Genomic DNA, 26,789 nt, shown 5'->3' with positions numbered 1-26,789 from the left:
GCGCCACTGGCATTGTGGGAGTTGAGGTTTTTTCTTCGTCATCCTGCAGTACACCAGCGAGTTCCTGGTGGCTTTGTAAAACTACATGCACCAGCTGCCCAAACACAAACACAAGTATGGCAGCCTCCTCTTCAGGATACAGCAGAATGCTCTTTAGCCTGAGAAAATATACTAATAAATCACGAAGTTTGTATCATATTGATACTTTTAATTTCGTGATAAGGACAATATGGACATCCGGATCAAAAAATCAACTTAAGCCCAAAGTACGGACTAAAAGGTAGGCATCAAAAATGCCCCCCAAAATGTTGTCTACTGTAAATAGGAGGTTGATAAGTTTGGAGACGGAGACACGTTACATTTGTCATCAACATGACACACTGAATCTGAGTAATAGTCTTTCTCTGATTTAATCGAACTTATTAAAGGAGTGTATGTGTGCTGCTGACAGACTGCAGACTGTAAGTTAAGCCCACACTTGACTGCTGACCTTGACTTTACATGTGCCCTGAAAAATGTACATAAAGTATATCCCATTAACAGATACTACAAAGAAGAACAGATGGTGTTTGTTAGGGTTAGGCTTAGCTCATTAATTAAAGCACTTTTTTTTTTACTTCAGTTAATAATTCTTAGGGTAGGTTTATTTTTCTCAGTAACCACATACAATCTTGGATAGAAAAATTGTATTAATCAAATTTAATCCGTAAAATCAGTAAGTTAGTTATAATTATAGCACCATCCTGACATTCATGAAGAACACCATTTCAACAGTTTATTGTTTAAGTAAAAATATGACGATAATGGAATTTTAGTTTTGGTGACAGAATTTACAAACACATTCTATTTAATTAGGGTTTTAAACTACATTACCATTCAAAATATTATATCAATATATTATATTATAACAATATTGTGAAATATTATTACAATTAAAATAAATAACTGTTCTCTTCTCTAATGGCTATATCTTAAAATGTAATTTATTCCTGTGATGTCAAAGCTGAATTTTCAGCATCATTACTCCAGTCTTCAGTGTCACATGATCCTTCAGAAATCATTCTAATATGCTTTTGGTTCTCAAGTAACATTTCTTATTATTATCAATGTTGAAAACAGTTGTGCTGTTTATTATTTTTGTGAAAACATGATAGATTTATGATAGATAGAATTTTTCAGGATTCTCTGAAGCCTAGAAAGTTCAAAAGAACATAATTTATTTTAAATAGATATTTTTTGTAGCATTAAATGTCTTTACTGTCACTTTTGATCGATTTAAAGGATTAGTTCACGTTCAAATAAAATTTTCCTCATAATTTACTCACCCCCATGTCATCCAAGATGTCCATGTCCTTCTTTCTTCAGTCGAAAAGAAATTAAGGTTTTTGATGAAAACATTTCTCCTTATAGTGGACTTCACTTGGCCCAAAATGGTTGAAGGTCAAAATTACAGTTTCACTGCAGCTTCAAAGGGCTTTAAACGATACCAGATGAGGAATAAGGGTCTTATCTAGCTAAATGATTGGTCATTTTCTAAAAAAAATAAAGATGTATATGCTTTGTAAACACAAATGATCGTCTCGCAAGTGCTTCTGCCAGACCACCTTCCGTATTCTTCAAAATGCTTACGCTGTATGTCCTACGCCTTCCCTATTCTACTTACGGAAAAAATGGAACTGGCGCCGCATTCATTCCGTAAGTTGAATAGGGAAGGCATAGGACATACAGTGTAAGAATAATCCTGGAATGTTTTCATCAAAAACCTTCATTTCTTTTCGACTGAAGAAAGAAGGACATGGACATCTTGGATGACATGGGGGTGAGTAAATTATCAGGAAAATTTTATTTTAAAGTGAACTAATCCTTTAATGTGTTGTTGCTGAGTACAAATATTAATTTTTTATATAAAAAAGTCTTACTGACCCCAAATTTTTGAAAGGTAGTGTAAGTATTTGAAACCAACATAAAATCCACTGTTCTTGAACTTTTGACTCGAAACATAATAGTTACTGAGATACATATTTATTTTACCAAGTCCTTTTTCTTTTTTACAATTGCATATTTTTAATTGCATTTTTTTAAACACAACCACTATGTTGATACTCTATTTTAAAAACTAGTTTGATAAACTGGCCATTAGCCAAGGGGTCTACCAGTCTACATTTTATGCAACTGACTTAAAAAAAAGTTATGACCAGTCTTGAATTTGAACAGCTAGTAAGACTAGCAGTTTATGCAACCAACAACTGTTCTCACCAATATTAAATTCTTATAAAATAAACTTTGATTTATATATCTTCATATAAATTCATATTTTAATGGAATTGAGCTGCTGATGTTTAAAGGGATTATTCACCCAAAAATGAAAATTTGATGTTTATCTGCTTACCCCCAGGGCATCCAAGATGTAGGTGACTTTGTTTCTTCAGTAGAACACAAATGATGATTTTTAACTCCAACCGTTGCCGTCTGTCAGTCAAATAATGCGAGTGAATGGGAACTCCATCTATAAGAGTCAATAAAACATGCACAGACAAATCCAAATTAAACCCTGTGGCTCGTGACGACACATTGATGTCCTAAGACACGAAACGATCGGTTTGTGCAAGAAACCGAACAGTATTTATATCATTTTTTACCTCTAATACACCACTATGTCCAACTGCATTCAGCACTCGCTTAGTAAGGTCTGATCGCGCTCTGACAACGGCAGTGATGTCTCGCGCATATACTTCAATGAGAGCGAGACATCACTTCGGCTGTCAGAGCGCGATCAGACCTTACTAAGCGAGTGCTGAATGCAGTTGGACATAGTGGTGTATTAGAGGTAAAAAATTATATAAATACTGTTTGTTTTTCGCACAAATCGATCGTTTCGTGTCTTAGGACATCAATGTGTCTTCACGAGCCACAGGGTTTAATTTGGATTTGTCTGTGCATGTTTTATTGACTCTTATAGATGGAGTTCCCATTCACTCCCATTATTTGACTGACAGACGGCAACGGTTGGAGTTAAAAATCATCATTTGTGTTCTACTGAAGAAACAAAGTCACCTACATCTTGGATGCCCTGGGGGTAAGCAGATAAACATCAAATTTTCATTTTTGGGTGAACTATCCCTTTAAAGCATTATATAATTGTATTTTAATACCCGATGTATTAAAGTAACTGTAGAGTGTCACCAGTTCTCACCAACTCTTCATCTCTTGTGCTACATTTTCTAGTCTTCCTCAAATGGTTGGTGTTGTGGGCCTGGAAATCCACGCTCAGATTCAGTCCACATCAAAGCTCTTTTCTGGATCTCATGTTAGATTCTTGGCTCCACCAAACTCGCTTGTCTCACATTTTGATGCTTCGTTACCAGGAACACTGCCAGTAAGTAAATTGAATTAACATCAAAAATAACATAATTTTTTTAGATTCTCTTTTTGATATCAATATAAATCAACGCTATTGTAATTTCATTGCATTTATAAATGCTATTGAATGTCTTGCTGCTTTGTTTCCTAAGGTGCTGAACAGAAGATGTGTGGAGGCTGCTGTATTGACAGGCCTTGCTCTTAACTGTACCATCAACAGGAAGTCACTGTTCGACAGGAAACACTACTTTTATGCAGACATGCCTGTGAGTTCCCTTAGCTGCACACATCTGGGTGCTTGATGCATTTGTCAGCGTTTCTTAGTTTTATCTTCATATCCTAAAGCATAGAAGTGCTGATAATACAAATGCAATAAACAAGAACATCTCTCTTATGCTTCCAACTCTATGTGGTTGTTATTTTTGATTAGCTGCTTTATAGATCCATCGTTTGTCAAAGAGACGTGCACATATATCCAGTGCATCACTCTCTCTTTTCCTGAGCTTTAATGAAGAAGTGATGGCAATCCATGCTGAACAGGCAGGAAACCGAAGAGCTGCCACTAATGTAGATGAATAACAAGTGTCAGCTCTTAAAAGCTTAAAACATTCAAGCTATGGTTCGAGCAATGTTTCAGCTCTTGTATTGGATTTGTGAGGCCATATAGTTGTACAAGTGTTTTTTTTTAGACATTTAGAAACATAAATATGTTAACAAGCACTACAAACACACCTCTTGAAAGTATATCAAGAGCTTTATTTAAATAACATTTTCCCTTAAAATTTGAGTTGATGAGTTTTCCTGTTTGGTGTAATAACATTTAATGTCCTTGAAATCCTCTGTAGTCCCATTTAGCCACTTGTTAGCAACTGCCTTTTTCAAGACAAGCAAAAGCTATAAAAAATCATTAGGGGGTATTACTGATGTATTTTATGCAGTGGAATAAAACATGAAAATATCTTGAGCTTGTGTAAACAACAGACCTTATTTCAGCATTTAACCTGAAACCCTTTTAAAGGGGCGGTTGATTATGATTTAACTTTTTTAACTTTAGATAGTGTGTATTGTTGCTGTTTGAGCATAAACAAGTTACAATGCTCAAAGTTCAATGCAAAGGGAGATATTTTCTTCTACAGAAATAGCTTTTTAAGGACTAAAACAAATGGATGGTAGGGACTACAACAAGATTCTTCACGGGTTGGTGAAAAACCACAACATTTAGAGAAGAGGAAGATTTGTTGTTGTAGAGCGCTGTTATCACGCCATCATTTTACACCGGACTGCTTCACAAATGAGGGTCAATTCAATGCTGGATTTGCACAAAAGATTAACATGATGGCACATGCTAGTTGATGAGTTGAATCAACTCCACAGCAACTACATAAGTTTATCCACTAACCATTCAGAAATGTCCAGATGCATTCTAAAAGTTGTAACTTCTTCCTGAATCTCTCCATCAGTGTCCAACTCCAGTTTGAACAATTTAAAGGGGACCTATTATGCCCCATTTTACAAGATGTAAAATAAGTCTCTGATGCCCCCAGAGTGTGTATGTGAAGTTTTAGCTCAAAATACCCCACAGATAATTTTTTAAAGCATGTTAAAATTGCCACTTTTTGTGGTTGAGCAAAAACGCGTTGTTTCAGTGTGGGCCCTTTAAATGCAAATGAGCTGCTGCACTCGGCCTAAGAGGGTGGAGCTTCAAGAGCTCATTCTCCGGTGTCAGGAGTCAGTCAGGACGCAGAAACTGCGAATATATGCTGCATGGAGATGGAACAGGTATAGTTTAGTTCAATTACGGTTATAACTTATATTGTCTTCTTCCACTATATTAGTACAAGCCTGTTGTAGCGGACCCCGTCCGAATGATGGCCAAAACTTTACAGATGAGTTTTATGATGTTTATTGTACTTCACACAAAAGATGAAGCGTCCGTTTTCAATTTAGAAAATCACTGTAAGAGCTTAATAAAACACAGTGCAAGTGTGCATTAAAATATTATCCATAAACTCTCTCTCTCTCCCTTGCATTATCATCAACATACATAGCAAATTACACAGAAACACTCGTTACAACTAACAGTAAACAAATATATAAAGACCTTATGCCTTTTGGGTGGTGCTTAAAGGTGCCATCGAATGGAAAATTGAATTTACCTTGGCATAGTTGAATAACAAGAGTTCAGTACATGAAAATGACATACAGTGAGTCTCAAACATCATTGTTTCCTCCTTCTTATGTAAATCTCATTTGTTTAAAAGACCTCCGAAGAACAGGCGAATCTCAACATAACACCGACTGTTACGTAATAGTCGAGATCATTAATATGTACGCCCCCAATATTTGCATATGCCAGCTCATGTTCAAGGCATTACACAAGGGCAGCCAGTATTAACATCTGGATGTGTGCACAGCTGAATCATCAGACTAGGTAAGCAAGCAAGAACAATAACAAAAAATGGCAGATGAAGCGATAATAACTGACATGATCCATGATTACATGATATTTTTAGTGATATTTGTAGATTGTCTTTCTAAATGGTTCGTTAGCATGTTGCTAATGTACTGTTAAATGTGGTTAAAGTTACCATCGTTTATTACTGTATTCACGGAGACGAGCCTTCGCTATTTTCATTTTTAAACACTTGCCGTCTGTTTAATTCATAAACACAACTTCATTCTTTATAAATCTCTCCAACAGTGTGTAATGTTAGCTTTAGCCCGTTAGCTATGGAGCACAGCCTCAAAGTCATTCAGAATCAAATGTAAACATCCAAATAAATACTATACTCACATGATCTGATGTATGCATGCAGTATGCATGACGAACACTTTGTAAAGATCTATTTTGAGGGTTATATTAGCTGTGTGAACTTTGTTTATGCTGTTTAAGGCAAGCACGAGCTCAGGGGGCGGGGAGCGTGAGGAATTAAAGGGGCCACAGCCTGAATCGGTGCATTTCTAATTATGCCCCAAAATAGGCAGTTAAAAAAAATTATTAAAAAAAATCTATGGGGTATTTTGAGCTGAAACTTCACAGACACATTCAGGGGACACCTTAGACTTATATTACATCTTGTAAAAAAACGTTTGATGGCACCTTTAATAAACTGGTAAACTTTATATCCGTAAATGAACTCCGATGAACTATAATAAAGTGCTCTCACCTTCATTACTGCCGTATCCAGTATCACTCTGGAGGCTGTAAGATGAATCACGAACAGTTTGTACTGATCTATCCTTGAGTAACAAATTTTTAGCACAACCTCTATTTTGTGTCATCTCTTTGTATTGACATTCGTTCACTAAGCAGTCCAGTGTGAAATGATTTGCGCAGACATAAACGAATTTCGGTAGAGTTAAGGGAGCATTTTCTTCAAAAACAAAATGAATCCACCTCGTCTTCAGCGGCTCAGATTTAGGGAGTAAATGGAGAATGCTATGTGGATTAATCCATCCAGCTACAGAACACCTAAAACGCTTGGGAGACATTCTCATCAGTGCAGCAATGGCGGACTGTGTACAACTCGCTGTGAACTCGCTCAGGGCGGTTCTATGTTAAAATGGCAGTGTTTGTCAACATTCGTGTGCGGGGCCTGTGGCTAATGTGAAGTCACACTGCCATGGATCTGGAAACGGCTTGTTCTGAGACACTGCTTATAATTTATGGGGATTAAAAAAAAAGGAGTGGTTGGATTTTTATCATTATAGGGTGGTTGTGTACACACACTGCCAACACACATTTATGTCCAAACACCATGCAAAAGTGAATTTTGCATAATAGGTCCCCTTTAAGTCTGAACACTGTTACTGACGATTGTCATTTTGGCTGCATGAGATTCTCCAGCTTTGTTGATGTTGAGCAAACGAATCGTGAGCTGTTAAAGCTCTGCCATCTTCTGCAAAGGGGGCCAGGAGCAGCAGCTCATTTGCATTTAAAGGGACACACAAAAAAATGTGTGTTTTTGCTCAGACCTATATATATATATATATATATATATATATATATTACATCTTGTGAAAAGGGGCATAATAGGTCCCCTTTAAAAAAAAAAAAAAACATTGATTTCCAGATGATGGAAACGGAAGTGCTAAAATGCTCACTTAACATATTTTGAAAAAATGTGTAGCTACTACTGAAGCTATCTCTAGCAGCCCCAGAGTTCAAGATACCCTTGAAAGGTTTATATTTATCATCATTAAAAATTGAATAATAAATGGGATTTTTTCCCCCCGGAACACAAATGTTGTGCTCTCGAGTCCTTTTAACAATCCTTTGGCTAAAGTCCTTTTACAGATTGATTTTTTTTTTTTTTACATCATATTTGAAGACCAGATACCCTGATATCTCTTGTGGTAAGACACAGTGTGTGAAATTAACTTGTAATTAAATAGCATTATTAGACTAAGTGCAAATGTCATTTTAGTTCCATCACAAAATAATGGCAAAACAAAATATTGAATACTGTTTTGAATTCATGGATATATTTGGACTGTTATACAAGTGATTTGTGAGGTATGACCTCTTTTCTTATGCATTTTGTAATGCTATATTACCAAATGGACTGCAAAACCAATTTTAAGCCAAAATAATCAAAGGTAATCAAGAACTTAAAAAAGAGAGTCTGAGTTGGTATTGAGAAAGCTCAGATATTGAAAGGGAGGAGGGTATCTTTGACTTCTGAGGAATCTGTCACTCTTCATTAGTGCCAATTAAATTTCTTTAGTGCTTACATTTGTTTGTTTTTTTGTGCCGGTGATGAATTAGTTGATCAGGTACAGCACACAGATGGTAATGGATAATTGCTTTTTTTCTTTCCTTTACTCTTTTGCATGCCAATAACTATGATAAATTTCTAGTGGCTTTTGGTCATGGTGTTGCCATAGCAACAGTTACGAGTGCTCTGTTTTGCTTCACATGAAACTAAAGGAGGTTGAAAATGTAGCCAGATAACAAGTATCTGTATGCAGTTTCATTTTGTCATAACCCTAACCCTGGCCTTTTAACCCTGTTCAACACCAGATTTGATCCTGATGATGGTTCTTCACTAAAGACTTCTGTGATTATACAATATCAATGTTTTATGGTCATTAGGGGTGTGACGAGACTGGTATCTCACGAGACGAGACGAGACTCGAGATTGAGTTCACGAGACGAGACAAGATGGCGAAATACATGACTAGAAAAAATATTCTCCAGGCGTATTTGAAATGTTTTAACTAATCATCTTTTAATGAATGTCATTCAGTTCTACTTTCTGAGACTGAATTATCATCTGCAGTAAAAGAAAACAATACTCAAGTAGCCTACTGTAAAAGGTTTTGCTACTAACTCAACTGACTGACTTCTCTTCTGTATGATTTCAGTCTCTTCAGACCTTACTGTACATGATTTGAACTGTATTCATCGGGGAGCCGCTGTCAAATGCGGGGAATTGAAATCACGTTTGAATGCGCGCTCGCGTTTACTTTCACTTTCAACGGTCGCGCGTACTCTGTAAATATGGAGCGGTGGCGGCTGTTATCCGACTGAATTAAACGTTTGTTTGTTTTTTATTTAAATACAAAGCAAAACGACAGTGGAGGCATAATGTAAACGTAGCGGTGGCATATTCTTTCCTAATCATCCTAACACTCTGTCATGGCAACATCACGAGACTACTTTTCGCCTCGACGAGAAATCTCGTCACAGTTTAGTCTCGCGAGATCTCGTGTCACGAGATCTCGTCACACCCCTAATGGTCATTCAATTAGATTTCAAGTCAAGTGGATGAGGTCTGACCCAAACCAAAGCAGTGGCTTTGATGCTACAGTCACTCCCCTAAAATAAAAAAGGCAACTATATATTTAATGTTTAAAGAAAAACCCAATTTATACTGTGTAAAAAAATAAATACACTACCTTTTAAAGGTTTGAGGTTGGTCTGATTTTTAAAATATTTTGACAAAAGTCTCTTATGCTTTTATTTAGTCAAAAATACAGTAGTATTGTGAAATTTTATTACAATTCAGAATAACTGTTTTCTATTTATTTTAAAACAAAATGTATTCCTGTCATGAAAGCTGAATTTTCAGCATCATTACTTTTCAGACTTCAGTGTCACATGATCCTTCAGAAATCATTCTAATATCAATTATCATTGTTCAAATCAGTTGTTCTGCTTAATAGTTTTGTGGAAACCGTGATACATTTTTTCCCGTGATGAATACAATTATAGAAACTTCAAAAGAAAAGCACTTATTTAAAATATAAATGTTTGGTAACAATGTAAAAGTCTTCACTGTCACTTTTGATCAATTTATTGCATCCTTGCTGAATAAAAGTATTAATTTCTTTAAAAAAAATATATATATATATATTAATGACCCCAAACTTTGGAACAGGAGTGCATGTGGAAAATATTTAGTTTCTATTAAGTTCTACTAAGGGCTCGTTCACACAGAACGCATCTTTACGTCTAAAAGCGCTAGTTTTCCATTGTTTTTCTATGTAAACGCGCTAGACGGACATGCAAAACTGTTGCGCTCACGTCTGCCGTATTTTGAACCGTCTCATGCATGACATGGTGTTCAAAAAACACAACATTCATGTTAAAATCAGTTCAACTTTTAAAAAATGCATCTTGAGACCGTTTTTTCAAAGCAAAAATGAGCCCTAAAAGACTGTGTTTTTTCTAACTCTGTATTTTTAGATGTATAAACCCGCAGAGAAAAATAGAAGTATGGATGTCAATAGAATAAAATAATTGTGATTTAATAATATAATTTCAGTTTTTAAAATGCAGAATGAAAATGTAACAAAATCTATTACTATTATTATTATTATTTTACATGGCTCTCCTAGCACTCTTCTGCTGTTTGGAAACCCCTGATCAGAAACAGAAGTATATTACTGTAACAGATCTATTTAGATCTAGATTAAACTTCTGTGTAGCAATTCAAATGGTCTTGACAGTGACCATTGCTTAGTTGTGTAACAGTTTTTTTTTTTTTTTTGTGTGTGTTTTCAGGCAGGCTACCAGATCACTCAGCAGAGGCTTCCCATAGCAGTGGATGGCACACTGGTCTATAGTCATTTTGAAGGTCACAGAAGGAATCAAGTCGTAACCAAGAGTGTGAAAATCAAACAGATCCAGCTTGAGCAAGACAGTGGAAAGAGTCTCCACGACATTGAACGGAGCCAGACTCTAATAGATCTCAACAGAGCAGGTGCTGCTGCTTCACTCTTATACAGAAACATAATGACTGTATCTTTGTAGACAGGATATGAATGAAGGCTGTGTCTCTCTGTCTGTAGGTGTAGGTCTGATGGAGCTGGTGATGGAGCCAGAGATGTGTTGTGGAGAGGAGGCAGCAGCTGCCGTCAGAGAGCTTCAGCTCATCCTGCAGGCTCTGGGCACCTGCCAGGGCAACATGGCCGGTGATTTAATACACCCCCTACAGCTAACATTGATCAGAACCTTTAACGTCTACACACATTTATTCCCATGAGTTGGTATCAGACACAAATCACATTGCTTGCACCAACGTTATTAGTAATCCAGTTAGTAATCCACCCAGTACCCATAAGAATTGACCATATGGCTGCAAACCTCTATATTTTTCAGCCATTTGGTTATATTTAATTTATCTCAATATTTATGTCAGAAGAACATCATTTTGACCAAACAGCCCCTGTCAAAAGATAGATTTGTAGAAAATGTTTAATGCAATGAGTAAAATACAGTAAAACTAAATCATACTAATATTAAATTAATATTTTAACAATTAAAAGGGATAGTTCATCCAAAAATGAAAATTCTGTCATCATTTACTCACCTTCAAGTTGTTCCAAACCTGTATGAATTTCTTTCTTCTGCTGAACACAAAAGAAGATATTTTGATGAATGTTGTCAACCAAACAGTTGATGGACCCTATTTTTCCCCCGTACTATGGAAGTCAGTGTTTTCCACCAACTGTTTGGTTACCAATATTCTTCTCATAGATGCAAACTCTTCACCTTTCAGTGACAACTCACCTTTTTGAGATCAAAATAGGTCACCTATGGGATTTGCATAGATCCAATGAGAAAGTGTTCTTATGGGATACTCTTTACTTTAAAAATTATGTCTATAAATAATACAAAAATATTTTTTGTATGTGAGGTCTGAGATGTGTGAATGTTGAAGAGAGAGTTTGCAGTTCAGCTCAGTATTGCCGTCTAATAAGCCAATATTGTCTTAAATATCCTGCATAGCACTTCATCTTTTATAACATGAGATTTTGACTACAAAAGTAACTACAAATGAACATGTAAAGCAAATAAAAATCCCCCGCCCCACACGCCCCACATGTTCTCTCCTTTTTCCCCTCTTACCTGTTTGCATCCCTGTCTTCTAAATATCTTCTTTTGTGTTCTGCAGAAGAAAGAAGTTCATACAGGTTTGGAACAATTTGAGGGTGGTAAATGATGATAGAATTTCCATTTTTGGGTGGACTATTTCTTTAATACAATAATTTACTATGCAAACACTTTTGAGTAGGCAAATGAGTTGCTGAATGAGAACTGATTCACTGAAAAGGACAGTTTGAACTAATTCGCAGAGATTAGTTGGACCTGAACATTAAATTTAGGTTTTCTATTAAAACATCTGTTTTAATAAGACAGGTGAAGATTGCATTATGCCGAAAAAAGCATGTTAAATTGATCACAATAATCATAATGTTGCTTAATTTTATATCGGTAGCAAAATCTTTGCAGATATAGTGTTAATAATCAGAAGACCAACCAGCCCACCAAGATGTCTATTAAAGAGCGCATCATGTGGAAAGCCTTGCACACTATTTTTGTGTTAAAATGTTCTGATAAACACACATGGACTCGTGTACATCTTAAATCATGAATATTGCAGAAATGTCTGCTAAATGCGAACATCTTAACATACAGTGCTGCTTAAAAAGTTTGTGAACCCTTTGCAGAATCTGTGAAGATGTGAATAATTTTAACAAAATAAGAGGGATCATACAATATGCATGTTATTTTGTACTGTCCTGAGTAAGATATTTTACATAAAAGATGTTTACATATGGTCCACAAGGCAAAAAAATATCTGAATTTATAAAAACGGCCCGCTCAAAAGTTTGTGAACTCTTTATTGTTAATACTGTGTGTGGTTACCTGGATTATCCACGACTGTTTTTTTTTTTTTCTTTTTGTGATGGTTGTTCATGAGTCTCTTGTTTGTCCTGAGCAGTTAAACTGCCCCATAGTTCTTCAGAAAAATCCTCCAGGTCCTGAAAATTCTTCAGATTTCCAGCATCTTTTGCATATTTGAACCCTTTCCAGCAGTGACTGTATGGTTTTGAGATCCGTCTTTTTACACTGAGGATAACTAAGGAACTCAAACACAACTATTACAAAAGTTTCAGACATTCATTGATGCTCCAGAAGGAAACACGATGCATTAAGAGTCAGGGGTGAAAACTTTTGAACAACATAAAGATGTCCCAATTTTTCTTATTTTGTTTAATTATCTTTTTTTTTTTTCTTCTTTTTTTTTTTTTTACATTTAGTACTGCCCTTTGGAAGCAACAGAAGACACTTAAATGTTTGCCAGAAGACAAATTAAGTACAATATTCCTTGATCTTCAAATTCAAAAAGTTTTCACCCCCTGGCTCTTAATGTATCGTGTTTCCTTCTGGAGCATCAGTGAATGTTTGAACCTTTTGTAATAGTTGTGTTTGAGTTCCTTAGTTGTCCTCAGTGTGAAAAGATGGATCTAAAAATCATACAACCATCACAAAACAAAAAAACAGTCGTAGATCATCCAGGTAACCACACACAGTATTAACAGGGTTCCCACTCAAAACCTTGAAATCCTGGAAAATTGATGACAAAAAATGCATGGAAAATTAGAGGAAATGTAAAATGTCCTGGAAAATTATTATTTTTTTAAATTCTTGGGGTTTTTCTTTAGCCGAAAACAGAGTTTATCACTGGCCCAATTACCATTAGTTGCAGAAAGTGCAATGTTCAGGAGTACTGAGTTTTGACACATGGGAGTAGTATTTTCATTGATGATGTTTAGTCTTGTGTTGCCACTTGCAGCAGTTACCTAATGTTATTAACTGCTTAAATGTATGCAGCGAATGTTAACTGGTAAGGAGCTACCTAATTCAGTAACTTGCTATTTATAGTCTAGTGTAGTCTGCGTGCATAGTTATTATTCAAGTTGACTTTTTTTTTCAAGCACATTTTACCAATTCCAAACCACATGAACCTTAATAACTACTATTAATTTTGTATTTAATCATTTATGTGATATGTAATTGTTCATGAAGGCTGGAAGTGAAAAATGCCTTATATTCAGGTGTGCATAATTATTAAGCAGGTTTTTTTTTTTACAGATAAAATGAGCCAAAACAGAGATTTGACTAAGACTGAAAAATCAAAAATTAGAAGTGCAAGGTGTCAGGATTTTAGAGACTTAGGTTAGGTAAAGAATCCTAAAAAATGACCCCCACTTAATTAGAATCACATACCAAATTGTAGTAAAATACAAGACTGATATATAGGCTTTATAGACAGACAGATTGAGAGTGACTCTTGAAGGACCAGCACCACATCTTCTTGTACCTCTGTTTGAAGAATTTATCTTCCAGAATCTTGCGGTAAGGTGTGGGAGTTCATTTTTAGTCCATCTCCTTTCCTGAAAAATCCATCTTGCAGAGAGAATGATCTTCCAAAACATACTGCCAGATTCTGGAAGATAAATTCTTCAAACAGAGGTACAAGAGGATGTGGCGCTGGTCCTTCAAGAGTCACTCTCAATCTGTCTGTCTAGAAAGTATAAAAAAAAAATGGCTTTATGACTTACAATTGCGAGTATATATCACACAATTCTGACTTTTTATCTTAGAATTGCAATTATCGAATCACAATTATGTAAATTTGCAATTGTGAGATAAAAAAAAGTCTGAATAGCGAGATAAAAAGTTGCAAAGTCGCAATTTCCTTTTTTTTTATTTATTTTTTTTTTATTCTGTGACGGTAACAAGCTTCCATAGTCATAATGTATGATTAAGAGCTCATATTAAAAAACTGATTTTATAAGTCATGGCAATAAACTGTAAGCCTTTTAAAGACTTAGAGAGCAATATATGACTTTAGGGCGTGATCCTTGTCTTTTATTCCCGCTGTTGTAAAATTGAAAATGTCCTGGAAAAATCCTGGAAAATGATCGCTGAAAAAGAGTGGGAACCCTGATTAAGAATCAAGGGTTTACAAACTTTTGAGGTCGTTTTTATAAATTCAGCTATTTTCTTTTGTCCTGTGGACCATATGTAAAAAAAAAATATGTAAAATATCTTACTTAGGATAGTACTAAATAAAAATAACATGCATATTGTATGATCCCTGTTATTTTGTTAAAATTATTCACATTTTCACAGATTCTGCAAGGGGTTCACAAACTTTCAAGCAGCACTGTATATTGTAATTTTCACAAAATTATGTTTTTACAAATCTAAAAAAAAAAATCATCTCTAAAACTGAAAAGGCACACATATATATGATGTCTTGGCATTGTAACACATATTATCAGGGCTAAACGAGTAGGATATATAAGCGTAAAAGAACTGTAGATGCCACCCCCCATTTTCCAACCAATGTGTAAACACTTTTCCCCCTTTCCAGCTTCACTAGTATTTGTGCTTTGAATGCACTGAGATGTATCTTAGTCACAGTTTCAGTTACACGCTTTAAGAACATTAAGGAACATTGATAAAATGTAATGTTTGTCTAGGAGACACAAATTCAAATGAGAAAATAACTGACCTGTTCCTCAACCCTTCTTAACGTGTCACCGCTCAATCAACCTATTGTCTTCCTGTGATGAAAAATTCAATAGCTCTTGTTTAATCAAAAACCCCTGAAGCAAAATACAGCAAATTGTTTATCTGTTGCAGACTATTCAACGGTGCACTCCAGAATACAGTATTTCATGCAAATAAATCATTCAAATTCAAATGTATGCACTGTTTGTTAAGCAGGGGTTTTGAGAGCTGTGGATGGTTGAATTGTAATGACTGTTTAGAGTGATTCTCATCAGATCCCTCTTTCTTTTCTCTCACAGAGGGGCAGCTTAGGGTTGATGCCAATGTGTCCGTGCATCGACCTGGAGAGCCTTTGGGAGTGAGGACAGAGGTCAAAAACATCAACAGTGTAAGGCACCTGGCCAAAGCCATAGGTAAGGATATGTCTAACTGATAATGAGAGAGAATTTTATGGATGTCAAGATCTGCCTGTTGGTTTGGAGAGGGTTTTTCTGGTTTAAGCACAAGTGTACAGTAAAATCTCTTTGCCGCCCCTCAGTACAGCAAGACGTGTCGAGGGAATGAAATAGACTTTTAGCCAGTGGGTTTCAGAAATCTTTTAATCATGCTGCACTCGTATTCACACACACACACACACACACGCACGCACGCACTTTAGTAATAGCTGGAAGTCACTTTTCTTGTGTGGTTGTCACATTTAGCCCAGCATCAGTTGAGTGTATGTGTGTAATTATGCCAGAGCTGAAAGTCAGACTGCAAACTCCAGATAAGAAACACGAAGAATAAGCATTTTCACCTCACTCCGTCTCTGTCTCGTGTTAAATGCTCTGTCAAGATGTGCACCGCTGAATAAAGGCTGCAGAAGCCATCATCTCTGCTGCATTAACACACACACACACACAATCACAAAGTTGTGTGTTTGAAACCAGGAAATCTGACTGATTTGATCCGAGAAAATGAGTGTTGAAGACACGCATAAACATGCCTGTCAAGGACGAGAAGATTAAATAGTGCTGTCAATGAAAGAAAGAATAAACATTGAAAACGGGAAAATATTTAATCGCTGAATGTGACATGATTCTTTTAAACCCTATTTTACACTGTTCCCCGAGAGAAAGTTGTGCAATTAATATGTAATACGTTTTGTTTTGATGTCTTGAAAAGACAGCTATTATACTTGTTTAATACTGCACATTGGCCTAAAACTAAAGGACTACCAATGGTTTTCTACACTACTGCAATTTCCCCCGAAAGCTCGTTTAAGCAGTCATGAGGAAAAATGCTGATGTGCAGCCATTTCAAAAGTACTTTAGGGTCTTTTGTTGGCAGAAGGTTGTGGTTAGAGTTTGATTGGACCTCTCTTGATACATGTTCCATAGACTACGAGATCCAGAGACAGATGGAGGTTCTACAGAGCGGTGGGACGGTTCTTAATGAGACCCGAGCATTTGACAGCAAATCTGGGTAAGGGGGCCCAGAACAGGCAGATTTCTACAAGCACTGCATTCTCTTGTGATATCAACTGGAACAGAGCAATGCAATTAGACGAGCTTTGTTTTACATGGTTTGAGTCTCAGATTCTATATTGGTTTCTTATTGCATTTTAAACCCACAGCCACTTAAAATTATTCATGTCGGATTAAATGTTTAGCGTCTCATGGCTGATCACACACATTGAACACATTGAGCTTCTACTTCAGGTTTAGTCAGTGTTTCTGTCAGAATTTTGTTTTTGCAACAGAGAAGCCCATTTTCTAATGGTAATAGCAATTTATTTATATAGCACAATTGAATACAACCTACATTGTCCAATGTGCTTTACAATAGCTAAAAACACAGAAAAACACAAAAAGAAAAAAATATTAAGCAATAAAACACACACACATAAAATAGACTAGAATTAGTGCTTCAGCCTTATAATATAACAATAAAATACAATGTAAGGGTGCTTCAACATGTATTATATGCTTTGTCAAACAAATGTTTTTAACTTAGATTTAAAAACAGATGAAGATGAAGCCAGTCTAATCGAAATGGGCAAATCATTCCAGAGTCTAGGGCCAACTACAGAAAAGGCACGGTCCCCCCTAAATTGTAACCTTGATTTAGGGATAGACAGGAGTCTCTCATTAGATGACTGAAGTGATCTTGTTGGATGGTGCTCAGTCAAAAGGGTGGAAAGGTAACTCTTAAACAGTTCAAACCAACCATATAAGAACATAATACAATGCCAAAAAACAACCAGTCATAATGCTGCTAATTATTGTTTCACAAGTTATTGCTTGGATTCGAGCTGGACATCACTTAAAGTCAAGACTTGTGGTTCAGTAAGTACACTACCGTTTAAAAGTTTCGGGGTCAGTAAGATTTTTTTAAAGAAATTAATACTTTTATTCCTAGGATGCATTGAGTTGATCAAAATTGACTGTACATTTTTTTTACATAGTTATTATATGATAAAAATATTATTTCAAATAAATGCTGTTCTACTGAATATTCTATTTATCATTGAAACCTCAATTATATTATAGTTTAATAATATTAAAAGTGTTTATTGCATAGGGTTAGGGAAAGGTGTAGGGAGGGATTTTATTCTCCCAATAAGGCAGCATCCATTTAATAATTTTAATAAATATAATCATTTACACTCTATGATATTATTTCATCCTGTTAATGTACAAAAATACTGAAGTGCAAATAGTATCTGCCAATATAAAGTATAGATAGCATCTAATTACGATTTACTCTTATTGCAAAGTACTAATACTTTTACATGGTGTAAATAGAATCTATCACTATTTTCACTTAGTGTAAATAGCATCTACTGCAAATATTAAAATATTAAAAAATATTAAGCAGCACAAGCTCAACTGTGATAATAATTAGAAATATTTCTTGAACACCAAATCAGCAATGATTTTTACATTTTTGAAGGATGATGAGACACTGAAGACTACTAAGCTGCTAAACGTCAGCTTTGACATCAAAGGAATACATTATATTTTAAAACATATTAATAACATTAAAATATCTAACTGACCCCAAACTTTTGAACGATTGTGCAATTCAAGAACCACTGTGATTGATTCAGTGAGTTCCTCAAAGGAGTGGGGCACTGTACAAATTGTGAATAAAAACAGAATGCAATGATGTGGAAGTTTCAAATTTCAATATTTTATTCAGAATACAACATAGATGACAAATCAAATGTTTAAACTGAGAAAATGTATCATTTTAAGGGAAAAATAAGTTGATTTTAAATATCATGGCATCAACACATCTCAAAAAAGTTGGGACAAGGCCATGTTTACCACTGTGTGGCATCCCCTCTTCTTTTTATAACAGTCTGCAAACGTCTGGGGACTGAGACATGTTGCTCAAGTTTAGGAATAGGAATGTTGTCCCATTCTTGTCTAATATGTGGTCTGGCATTGTCATGTTGGAAAATACAAGGTCTTCCCTGAAAGAGACGATGTCTGGATGGGAGCATATGTTGTTCTAGAACTTGGATATACCTTTCAGCATTGATGGTGCCTTTCCAGATGTGTAAGCTGCCCATGCCACACGCACTCATGCAACCCCATACCATGAGAGATGCAGGCTTCTGAACTGAGCGCTGATAACAACTTGGGTTGTCCTTGTCCTCTTTAGTCCGGATGACATGGCGTCCCAGTTTTCAAAAAAGACCACAGAACAGTTTTCCACTTTGCCACAGTCCATTTTAAATGAGCCTTGGCCAAGAGAAAACGCCTGCGCTTCTGGATCATGTTTAGATATGGTTTCTTTTCTGACCTATAGAGTTTTAGCCAGCAGCGGCGAATGGCACGGTGGATTGTGTTTTGGAAGTATTCCTGAGCCCATGTTGTGATTTCCATTACAGTAGCATTCCTGTATGTGATGCAGTGCCGTCTAAGGGCCCGAAGATCACGGGCATCCAGTACGGTTTTCCGGCCTTGACCCTTACGCACAGAGATATGCACTGTAGATGATGATAACTTCAAACTCTTTGCAATTTTTCTCTGAGAAACTCCTTTCTGATATGGCTCCACTATTTTTCGCAGCAGCAATGGGGGAATTGGTGATCCTCTGCCCATCTTAACTTCTGAGAGACACTGCCACTCTGAGAGGCTCTTTTTATACCCAATCATGTTGCCAATTGACCTAATAAGTTGCAAATTGGTCCTCCAGGTGTTCCTTATATGTACATTTAACTTTTCCGGCCTCTTATTGCTACCTGTCCCAACTTTTTTGGAATGTGTAGCTCTCATGAAATCCAAAATGAGCCAATATTTGGCATGACATTTCAAAATGTCTCACTTTCAACATTTGATATGTTATCTATATTCTATTGTGAATAAAATATAAGTTTATGAGATTTGTAAATTATTGCATTCCTTTTTTATTCACAATTTGTACAGTGTCCCAACTTTTTTGGAATCGGGTTTGTACTTATTAAAACCAATAACGTTCATTTGTTTGTGAATCAGGCTACATTTGTCACGCTGTTTTTTGTGTGTGCAGCCAGTGAAGACAACACAATAGACAGACATGTTGTCTTGGCATTATTTTGTGATACACTGTTTTTTATGTTCAATTCAAACTGCAAACTGTTTACTTTTGTTGTGGCTCTGTAGATTGTGCAGCACTGGCAAATAGTGATTCAGGAAATATTGCGTTTAGTCATAGGCAGCATACTTTTCCCTTGGTCTTTTTCCTGTCCATCTGTGACAAAAGATGAATGTGGTCATTTGACCTCAGTAGTTCTGTCATGTGTTGACTTGTACACATGGCAGCACCAGACACACACACACTAACTCATGCTCTCTACAGATGACAGAGCAGTATTATTGTGAGCATCTGCCCATGAAATACAAGTCTCATCTCACAGCTGTGTCCTCTTGCTCTTGGATATGATCTGCTAGCACAAACCACCAATCTATAAGTGCTTAGTACACAGCCTTCTGGTATACTTTATTCTAATTGGTCAATCGCAGCAGTCAAATATCTTTGTATAATGGCCACAAAACTATAATTGACTTTTGGTCTCTTCTCACATAATTTAAACAAAATTTAGGATCCATTCATGTTTTATTTGGTTAGCAGCCATGCAATTTATTGGATAATGTACAATGAGCTGATTGTTATATCTAAATAAAGCCCATCAGGTTGATACAAAAGCAACATAACATAACCCAAAAAGTAGAGTTTTAAATTAACGAAAAAAGGGAACCTCTGTGTGTGTCTGCGTGTATGTATATATATATATATATATATATATATATATATATATAGTGAAATATTATTACAATAAAAAAAAATTGTTTTCTTTAATACATGTAAAAATGTATTAAAAAATTTCACATTTATTGATTCAAATTCATGCAAAAAATTGTTTACTAAATTGTTAAAATTGTTTACTATTGTCACTCCATTGACAAAGCTATCAGTAGAATTTGTAACTGACAAAGAAGAAAGGTAAAAGAATTATCATAATTATTATAAAACAGAACTTGTGAAGTCATAATCACTCAAAATGTTGATTTGTATAATCACTTAAAATGGTAGTTAATAAGCTAAATAAACTTTAAAAGTTTATTAAAAAGGCATTTGTATAACGACTGTTACTTGTTTTATTGCGGTTTTGTCTGTTGATTACTGAAATTAAATTACACATTAATAGTGTCGCTATTAAGTCCTGGTTATCATCTAGTAATTACGCTAATTATGAGCGTACCACAACTCCTGCATGGTAATAATGACCAGCTGACTGTACATAAACTCTAAAATTCCTGAAAGAACCTTCTATCAGAACATACTTTGCTTGTAACTTTTTTTTAAGCTATATAACTTATTTATTTCCATCTCTCTCTCTCTCTTGCCAGTAGCACAATTCCAATGAGGGATAAGGAAGGCCTACAGGACTACAGGTGAGCATAACCCTCCATTGAACCCTGCAGGTGAGTGAAATCTGCTCCATCCTGTGGAGTGCTACAGGGAGGATAGATAAAGAAAAACAGGAGAGGACACTGGAAAGAGTGATGAAGTAAAGGGGAGATAGACAGTTCAGGATAAAAGGAAAACAGGTGAAAGGAAAGCAGCAGAAAATACTGAGGTTTTAGACAACAAGGGAGTAGCATGGAGATGGATAAAAGTGAATATGGTGCCATGGAGGGAAAGAGTGTGATCGGGGGGACAAAATAGAGGAGGAAGAGGACAGAAGACAAGTGACAAGTGTTTGTATGAAGGACTGAAGATGCATCACCTGTGCTGTGATAATGCGGCTGTAGATCCACATAAATGAGGAGGAAGGGAAGAGTGGGTGAAAGCAGTAAAGAAATGGAGCAAATCATGCAGTGCCATCTACAGACCGTGAGCAAAACCTTTATAAATGATTGGAAAGCCGCTTTCCATCTACACACATATAACTTTAAATATATATACATATATATGTATATATACAGTCAAACCAAAATTTATTCAGACACCTTGAACATTTCATTCATTATTACAGTTTATTCACTATAGTTTAAAAAAAGGGTAATAAAACATGACAAGATCTCAGAGTTAAATTCTACCAGAAAAAAATAATCTTAATTATGTCAGATAACACTTAAGCAAAACATGGTCAGGTCAAAGTGTCTGAATAATTTTTGGTTCCAAATTTTTATCAATTTTACTGGTAGTCCACTGTATGAAGAATTTTTAAAGGTCCCGTTCTTCGTGATCCCATGTTTCAAACTTTAGTTAGTGTGTAATGTTGTTGTTAGAGTATAAATAAAATCTGTAAAATTTTAAAGCTCAAAGTTCAATGCCAAGCGAGATATTTTATTTAACAGAAGTCGCCTACATCGAACGGCCAGTTTGGACTACATCCCTCTACTTCCTTCTTTAATGACGTCACTAAAACAGTTTTTTGACTAACCTCCGCCCACAGGAATACACAAGAGTTGCGTTTGTAGAGTGTGTTTGTCGCCATGTCGTCGAAACGCTGTTATTTTCATCCCGCAGTCCAATCACCGGGTCTGATTCCGGCTCAGATTGATAGGGTAAAATTAAAGACATGTTTACAATAACACTGAGCGCGTGCATCTCCACGTTATGGTAAGAGGCGTGACCTTTCCGGGCACGGTGCGCTCAGAGCTGTCGAATCACAACACAGGAACCGCTGGCACAATCAGAACTCGTTACGTATTTCTGAAGGAGGGACTTCATAGAACAAGGAAGTCATCAGCCCGTTTTTATGACAGTGGAAACAGCGGTATACAGATAAGTAAATTATGTGAAAAATACTGTGTTTTTTTACACGCGAAACATGAACACATGTTATATTGCACACTATAAACACAATCAAAGCTTCAAAAAACCACGAAAAACGGGACCTTTAAGAACAATATGTCACAGTTTACTTGATTTTGCTATCATCGCTTACATAAATGAACTTTAGTGTCCTGCACCCACTTGTTAAAATATATAAAAAATATCTGAATAATTTTTGGTTTGAGTGTATATATATATATATATATATATATATATATATATATATATATTCAAAAGAGTTTATATAATTGAAAAGTTATTTTAAATTGTAATATTTCACTGTATTACTGTTTTTTTCATTGTATTATCATTGTACTGTATTATGAAATAAATGCAGTCTTCTTTCAAAAACTTGCAAAAAACATCTTACCGACTCATACAGTATTAATGATTGGTTATCTATGCAGAAAGAAGTAATTTCTCTGTTTTCAGTTTTGCCTTTTCAGCTGCATTTTTTTGAGAAACAAATGTGTAATGTGAATATATCCATTCTGATTTGGTCATTTTATTAATCCGAGACGTGTCCGCTGACATTCAAGCAACGATCAGTACTCGCCTCAGCTACAGTACGACGCGGGAAAAAATATATGCATGTGAGTTATGCTTATTTGTAAATTGATCAAAACAGGAGTTAGTTTTATCACATCAATCGTTAAATTAATTATTAATACATTTTTAAAGGGCTCAGCCTCCTTTGCCTTTGATGGACTGCTGGACATGTGTGGCTGGTTAAGGTTGAAGAGATATATGAGGAGGGTGTGACAGACAGAGAGGGCTAGAGATTAGGCCTTGAGATGACACACGCTGTCTGAACACAACAAACGCTGGCTTATCTGTGCACCTGATAAGAACACGCTCTTGTGTTTCCACACATGACCTGCTTGAATCACGCCTTCTGTTGTGTTGAATGTACATACATTCTCTCGCTTTATCTCTCAGGTTCATGCCAGAGCCCAACTTGCCGCCACTGTTTGTTTATGAGAGTGAAGCTTCAGTGCCTGCTGGTGTTGACCCCACCCAGGCTGTGGTGATTGACAGGCTGAGTACCCAGTTGCCAGAGCTGCCGTCTGTGAGGAGAATGAGGCTTGTGGAGACGTACGGCATTCTGCGGGAGCACAGCTTCACGCTCGTGGTGAGAAAGTCTAAATGCTAGCTATGCATGCTTGTTTTATGACACACATTTCCCATCAGGCACTCCTGTCCTTTTAAGTTAATTAATTCCAATTGTATTTTTAACTTTGTCCAGTTGTAAGCACTATGATTTAAAATCTCACAGTTGCAATAGAAGGTATGCATTGATGTCACTTTCCCGCCGGAACACACCCTCCTTGGCTGCACTGAGTGGCAAAAGAGCCTGCTGCATGACTGGATTTATCATGGGAAACTGCGAAAATGCGAGTAAAACAAACTATTATCAGTTTAAGTTAAAGGCAGATGGACTTGATAGTGTTCCTTACAATTTACTAAAGAACAAGTGATCCATGGATGTTGACATACAGGCCAGGTATCGTGCTTAATGACATTTATATGTGCCTGGTTTTGACACTGGGAAATACATAAAGCAAATTTACCTCTGAATGCTTTTTATATATAAATACAATATAGGAAGGTCTAAATCTGGGTGATCACTTATATCAGTGTTATATGTATCGCCATATTGTCCAGCCCTAAAATTTGGATGTTTTTTAATAAACACTGACAAAAACTGTAAAATTATGAAGAATATAAGATGGTAAATATTTAATTGATGAGTTGTCAGTACAATATATAATAATTAAAATGGTATGGTATATCATGGTATATCGTATATGGTATGATTTTAACCCAAAATTCAACATATTGACACACTGATAACTGCAAATTGTACGAGTCCAGTTGTTTTTGTGAATCGCAGCAATCCATTTGCTTCTCTTTTCTGTAGATTTTGGCAGCCTGTAAAAATATTCTTGTCAAATCTATTTGTACAGTTAATCACACAACCATTTCCCATTTTAGATGTGTCTTGTGTGTTTTAGATGTGTCCTGTCTGCCACTCAGCAGCTGACAGTGACATCACGTGCATACCCATATTATTTCTTCAAATAGTGCATCATACCTTTATATCTCACAATTGTGACTTTAATTCTCACAATTGCATAATTATTCCTTTTAATTGTGAATTTATATCTCACAATGGCAACTATTTCATGTAATTACAACTTTTTTCTTAGTATTTGCAACTTTTTTTAATTGCAACTATTTTTTTATATCTTACAATTGTGAGCATTTCTCATAATTGTGACTTTATTCCTCGTAATTGCAAGTATTTCTTGTAAATGTGATCTCACAATGCCAAATATTTCTTATAATTCTGAATTCATCTAACAGTTACTACTATTTCTTGGAATAGTGACTTTATTCCTCGTAATATCTTTATTTGTTTTATTTGTTTTAACTTTGAATAGTTTTAATCACAACTTCTCATAATTGTCTTGATTTCTAACAATTGTGACTATTTTTCATAATTGCAACAGTATTCCTTGTAACTTCTATCTCACAACTGCAACTTCTAATTTGTCTTTATGTCTCACAATAGTGACTTTATTTCTCATAATTGCAACTTTATTTCATAATTGTCAATTCATATTTCACAATGTTACTTGATTTCTTAAAATTTCTCTCACAATTACATAATTGCTTTATGGTTTTGTTCACAATCTTGTGAGTTGGAAACAGGCTTCCATAGTTTTGGGTTAATCTTATCATTTGTTATACTTTTTTAACTTTTTTTCACAGATACTTATTATTAATTTAAAAGACTCAAATTATATAATAACTATTCAATTTCAGAATGAGGACGGGCTTATGGACTACTTTGAGAGTGTTGTTCAGATGACCAAGGCAGAACCGAGGAAGGTGATTGGCTGGGTGATGAATGAGCTGATGGGAAATCTGAATATTCAGAATCTGAAAGTCTCTCAGAGGTGAGCCAGCACTGCGAACAATCATTCAATAGCTGGGATACATCCGACACATTGGAAAATAAATTAGAATAAATAATTCCAAGAAATTGGGAGAGAGGAAGTGTGTCTTTTGTGTGTACACGCCGGGGGCTTATTTCCAGTCTGTTTGTTTTATTCCTTCTCACCAATATTGTTTCCAGTCAGTAAATAATAAATAATGGAGGCCGCATTCACTCCATGCCTAGGGATGTATATACGGGAGTGTTTTTCTGGGACTCCGGCTCAGTGATCAGAAACTGCCTCAATGATCATCTCTTGTTTTCTTGAACTCTCTAGTGTATGAGTAGGGCTAAATTGTATGAACACACAGAAAGAAGCCATGTTTAACCCATCCAGTAATGAGTTCTCCTGGGCTGGGTCATAATATTTCTAATTCTTGCTCACAGAAATATTTTCTCTCACATCTCTCTCTGTTCTTTCTAACTAATCTCTCCCTTTCTTTCTTAGTCCCATCTCTCCATGTGCTCTTGCTGAGCTGATCAATCTTGTGGAATCGGGTCACATTTCATCCTCGACTGCCAAACAAGTAAGAGAGAAAAACAAATGGGGGAAAATCCTTAATTTGGCTAATTAACAGATGTTCAAGTCATGTTATGTGAGGTTCTCTTTAAACCACTGGCCTGTTTTGTGTTTGTACGTGGTGAGCACAGGTTTTCCAGGAGATGTGGAAAGCTCCAGAGAAGACAGTGGGCCAGATAGTGAAGGAGCAGAATTTGTGGATGATAAATGACAAAGAGGAGCTACGAAAGATCTGTCAGAGGGTTGTGGACAGTCACACTGAGGAGGTAAATCCAGACATTAATCCACCATAAAAAACGGAGTTTGTCTTTATTTTGAGCTAGTACAAATATAAAATGTATAAATTTATTTATTTATAAGATGAACTGCTTGCCAAATTCAAAACTTCAAATTATTTTATTTTTGCATCTTCAGATTATCAGAATAACTATTATTAACTAGTTGCCAACCCTGATAACTGGCAAACTAATTTTTACAAATAAATTTTGTTGTTGCAGGTTCAGATTATCAGAGGGGGTAATAAGAAAGTATTGAACAAATTGATGGGTGAAGTTCAGAGAGAAACTAAAGGCAGAACTGACCCGGTCCAAGTCAGAGCCATACTACAGGAAATGATCTCATGAACTGCCTAGCATGCCTATTTTGAGGGTTAATGCCGTGTTCTGGACAAGCAGCCTAATGGAGCAATGGAATTTACATTTAATAGCCTCTGTACAGTCATTCCAGAAATGTGTCTCTACTGTAAAATTTATTCATTAAACGTTTTGATAACAAAA

At 35.8% G+C, this 26,789-nt stretch overlaps 1 protein-coding gene across 2 annotated transcripts; it reads left to right on the top strand.

Moving 5' to 3' along the window:
- Nucleotides 1-26,789, top strand: gatb (glutamyl-tRNA(Gln) amidotransferase, subunit B). 2 transcript variants are annotated; one of them, XM_048197722.1, is made up of 13 exons: nt 1-280; nt 3,226-3,376; nt 3,513-3,626; nt 10,370-10,568; nt 10,657-10,779; nt 15,475-15,588; nt 16,555-16,639; nt 21,058-21,102; nt 23,432-23,624; nt 25,322-25,455; nt 25,942-26,020; nt 26,145-26,279; nt 26,511-26,789. In XM_048197722.1, the coding sequence occupies exons 1-13, from the start codon at nt 117-119 to the stop codon at nt 26,634-26,636; spliced, it is 1,662 nt and encodes a 553-aa protein (XP_048053679.1). In that variant the 5' UTR covers nt 1-116; the 3' UTR covers nt 26,637-26,789. The 2 variants fall into 2 exon arrangements, with proteins under 2 accessions (XP_048053679.1, XP_048053680.1); XM_048197723.1 differs by having other exon boundaries at nt 5-280; nt 21,061-21,102.

The sequence above is a fragment of the Megalobrama amblycephala genome, linkage group LG7 (genome assembly GCF_018812025.1).
Source record: "Megalobrama amblycephala isolate DHTTF-2021 linkage group LG7, ASM1881202v1, whole genome shotgun sequence".
Taxonomy (NCBI): domain Eukaryota; kingdom Metazoa; phylum Chordata; class Actinopteri; order Cypriniformes; family Xenocyprididae; genus Megalobrama; species Megalobrama amblycephala.
Note: the sequence above shows the minus strand (reverse complement) of the source record. Positions and strands in the feature narration are given on the sequence as shown.

What these genes read in the sequence shown, in the direction of transcription:
- gatb (XM_048197722.1), top strand. Translation starts at nt 117, where the DNA reads ATGGCAGCCTCCTCTTCAGGATACAGCAGAATGCTCTTTAGCCTGAGA. An exon ending in GCACCTGGCCAAAGCCATAG is followed by an intron (nt 15,589 to 16,554) that starts GTAAGGATATGT and finishes CATGTTCCATAG; the next exon opens with ACTACGAGATCCAGAGACAG. An exon ending in GAAGGCCTACAGGACTACAG is followed by an intron (nt 21,103 to 23,431) that starts GTGAGCATAACC and finishes TTTATCTCTCAG; the next exon opens with GTTCATGCCAGAGCCCAACT.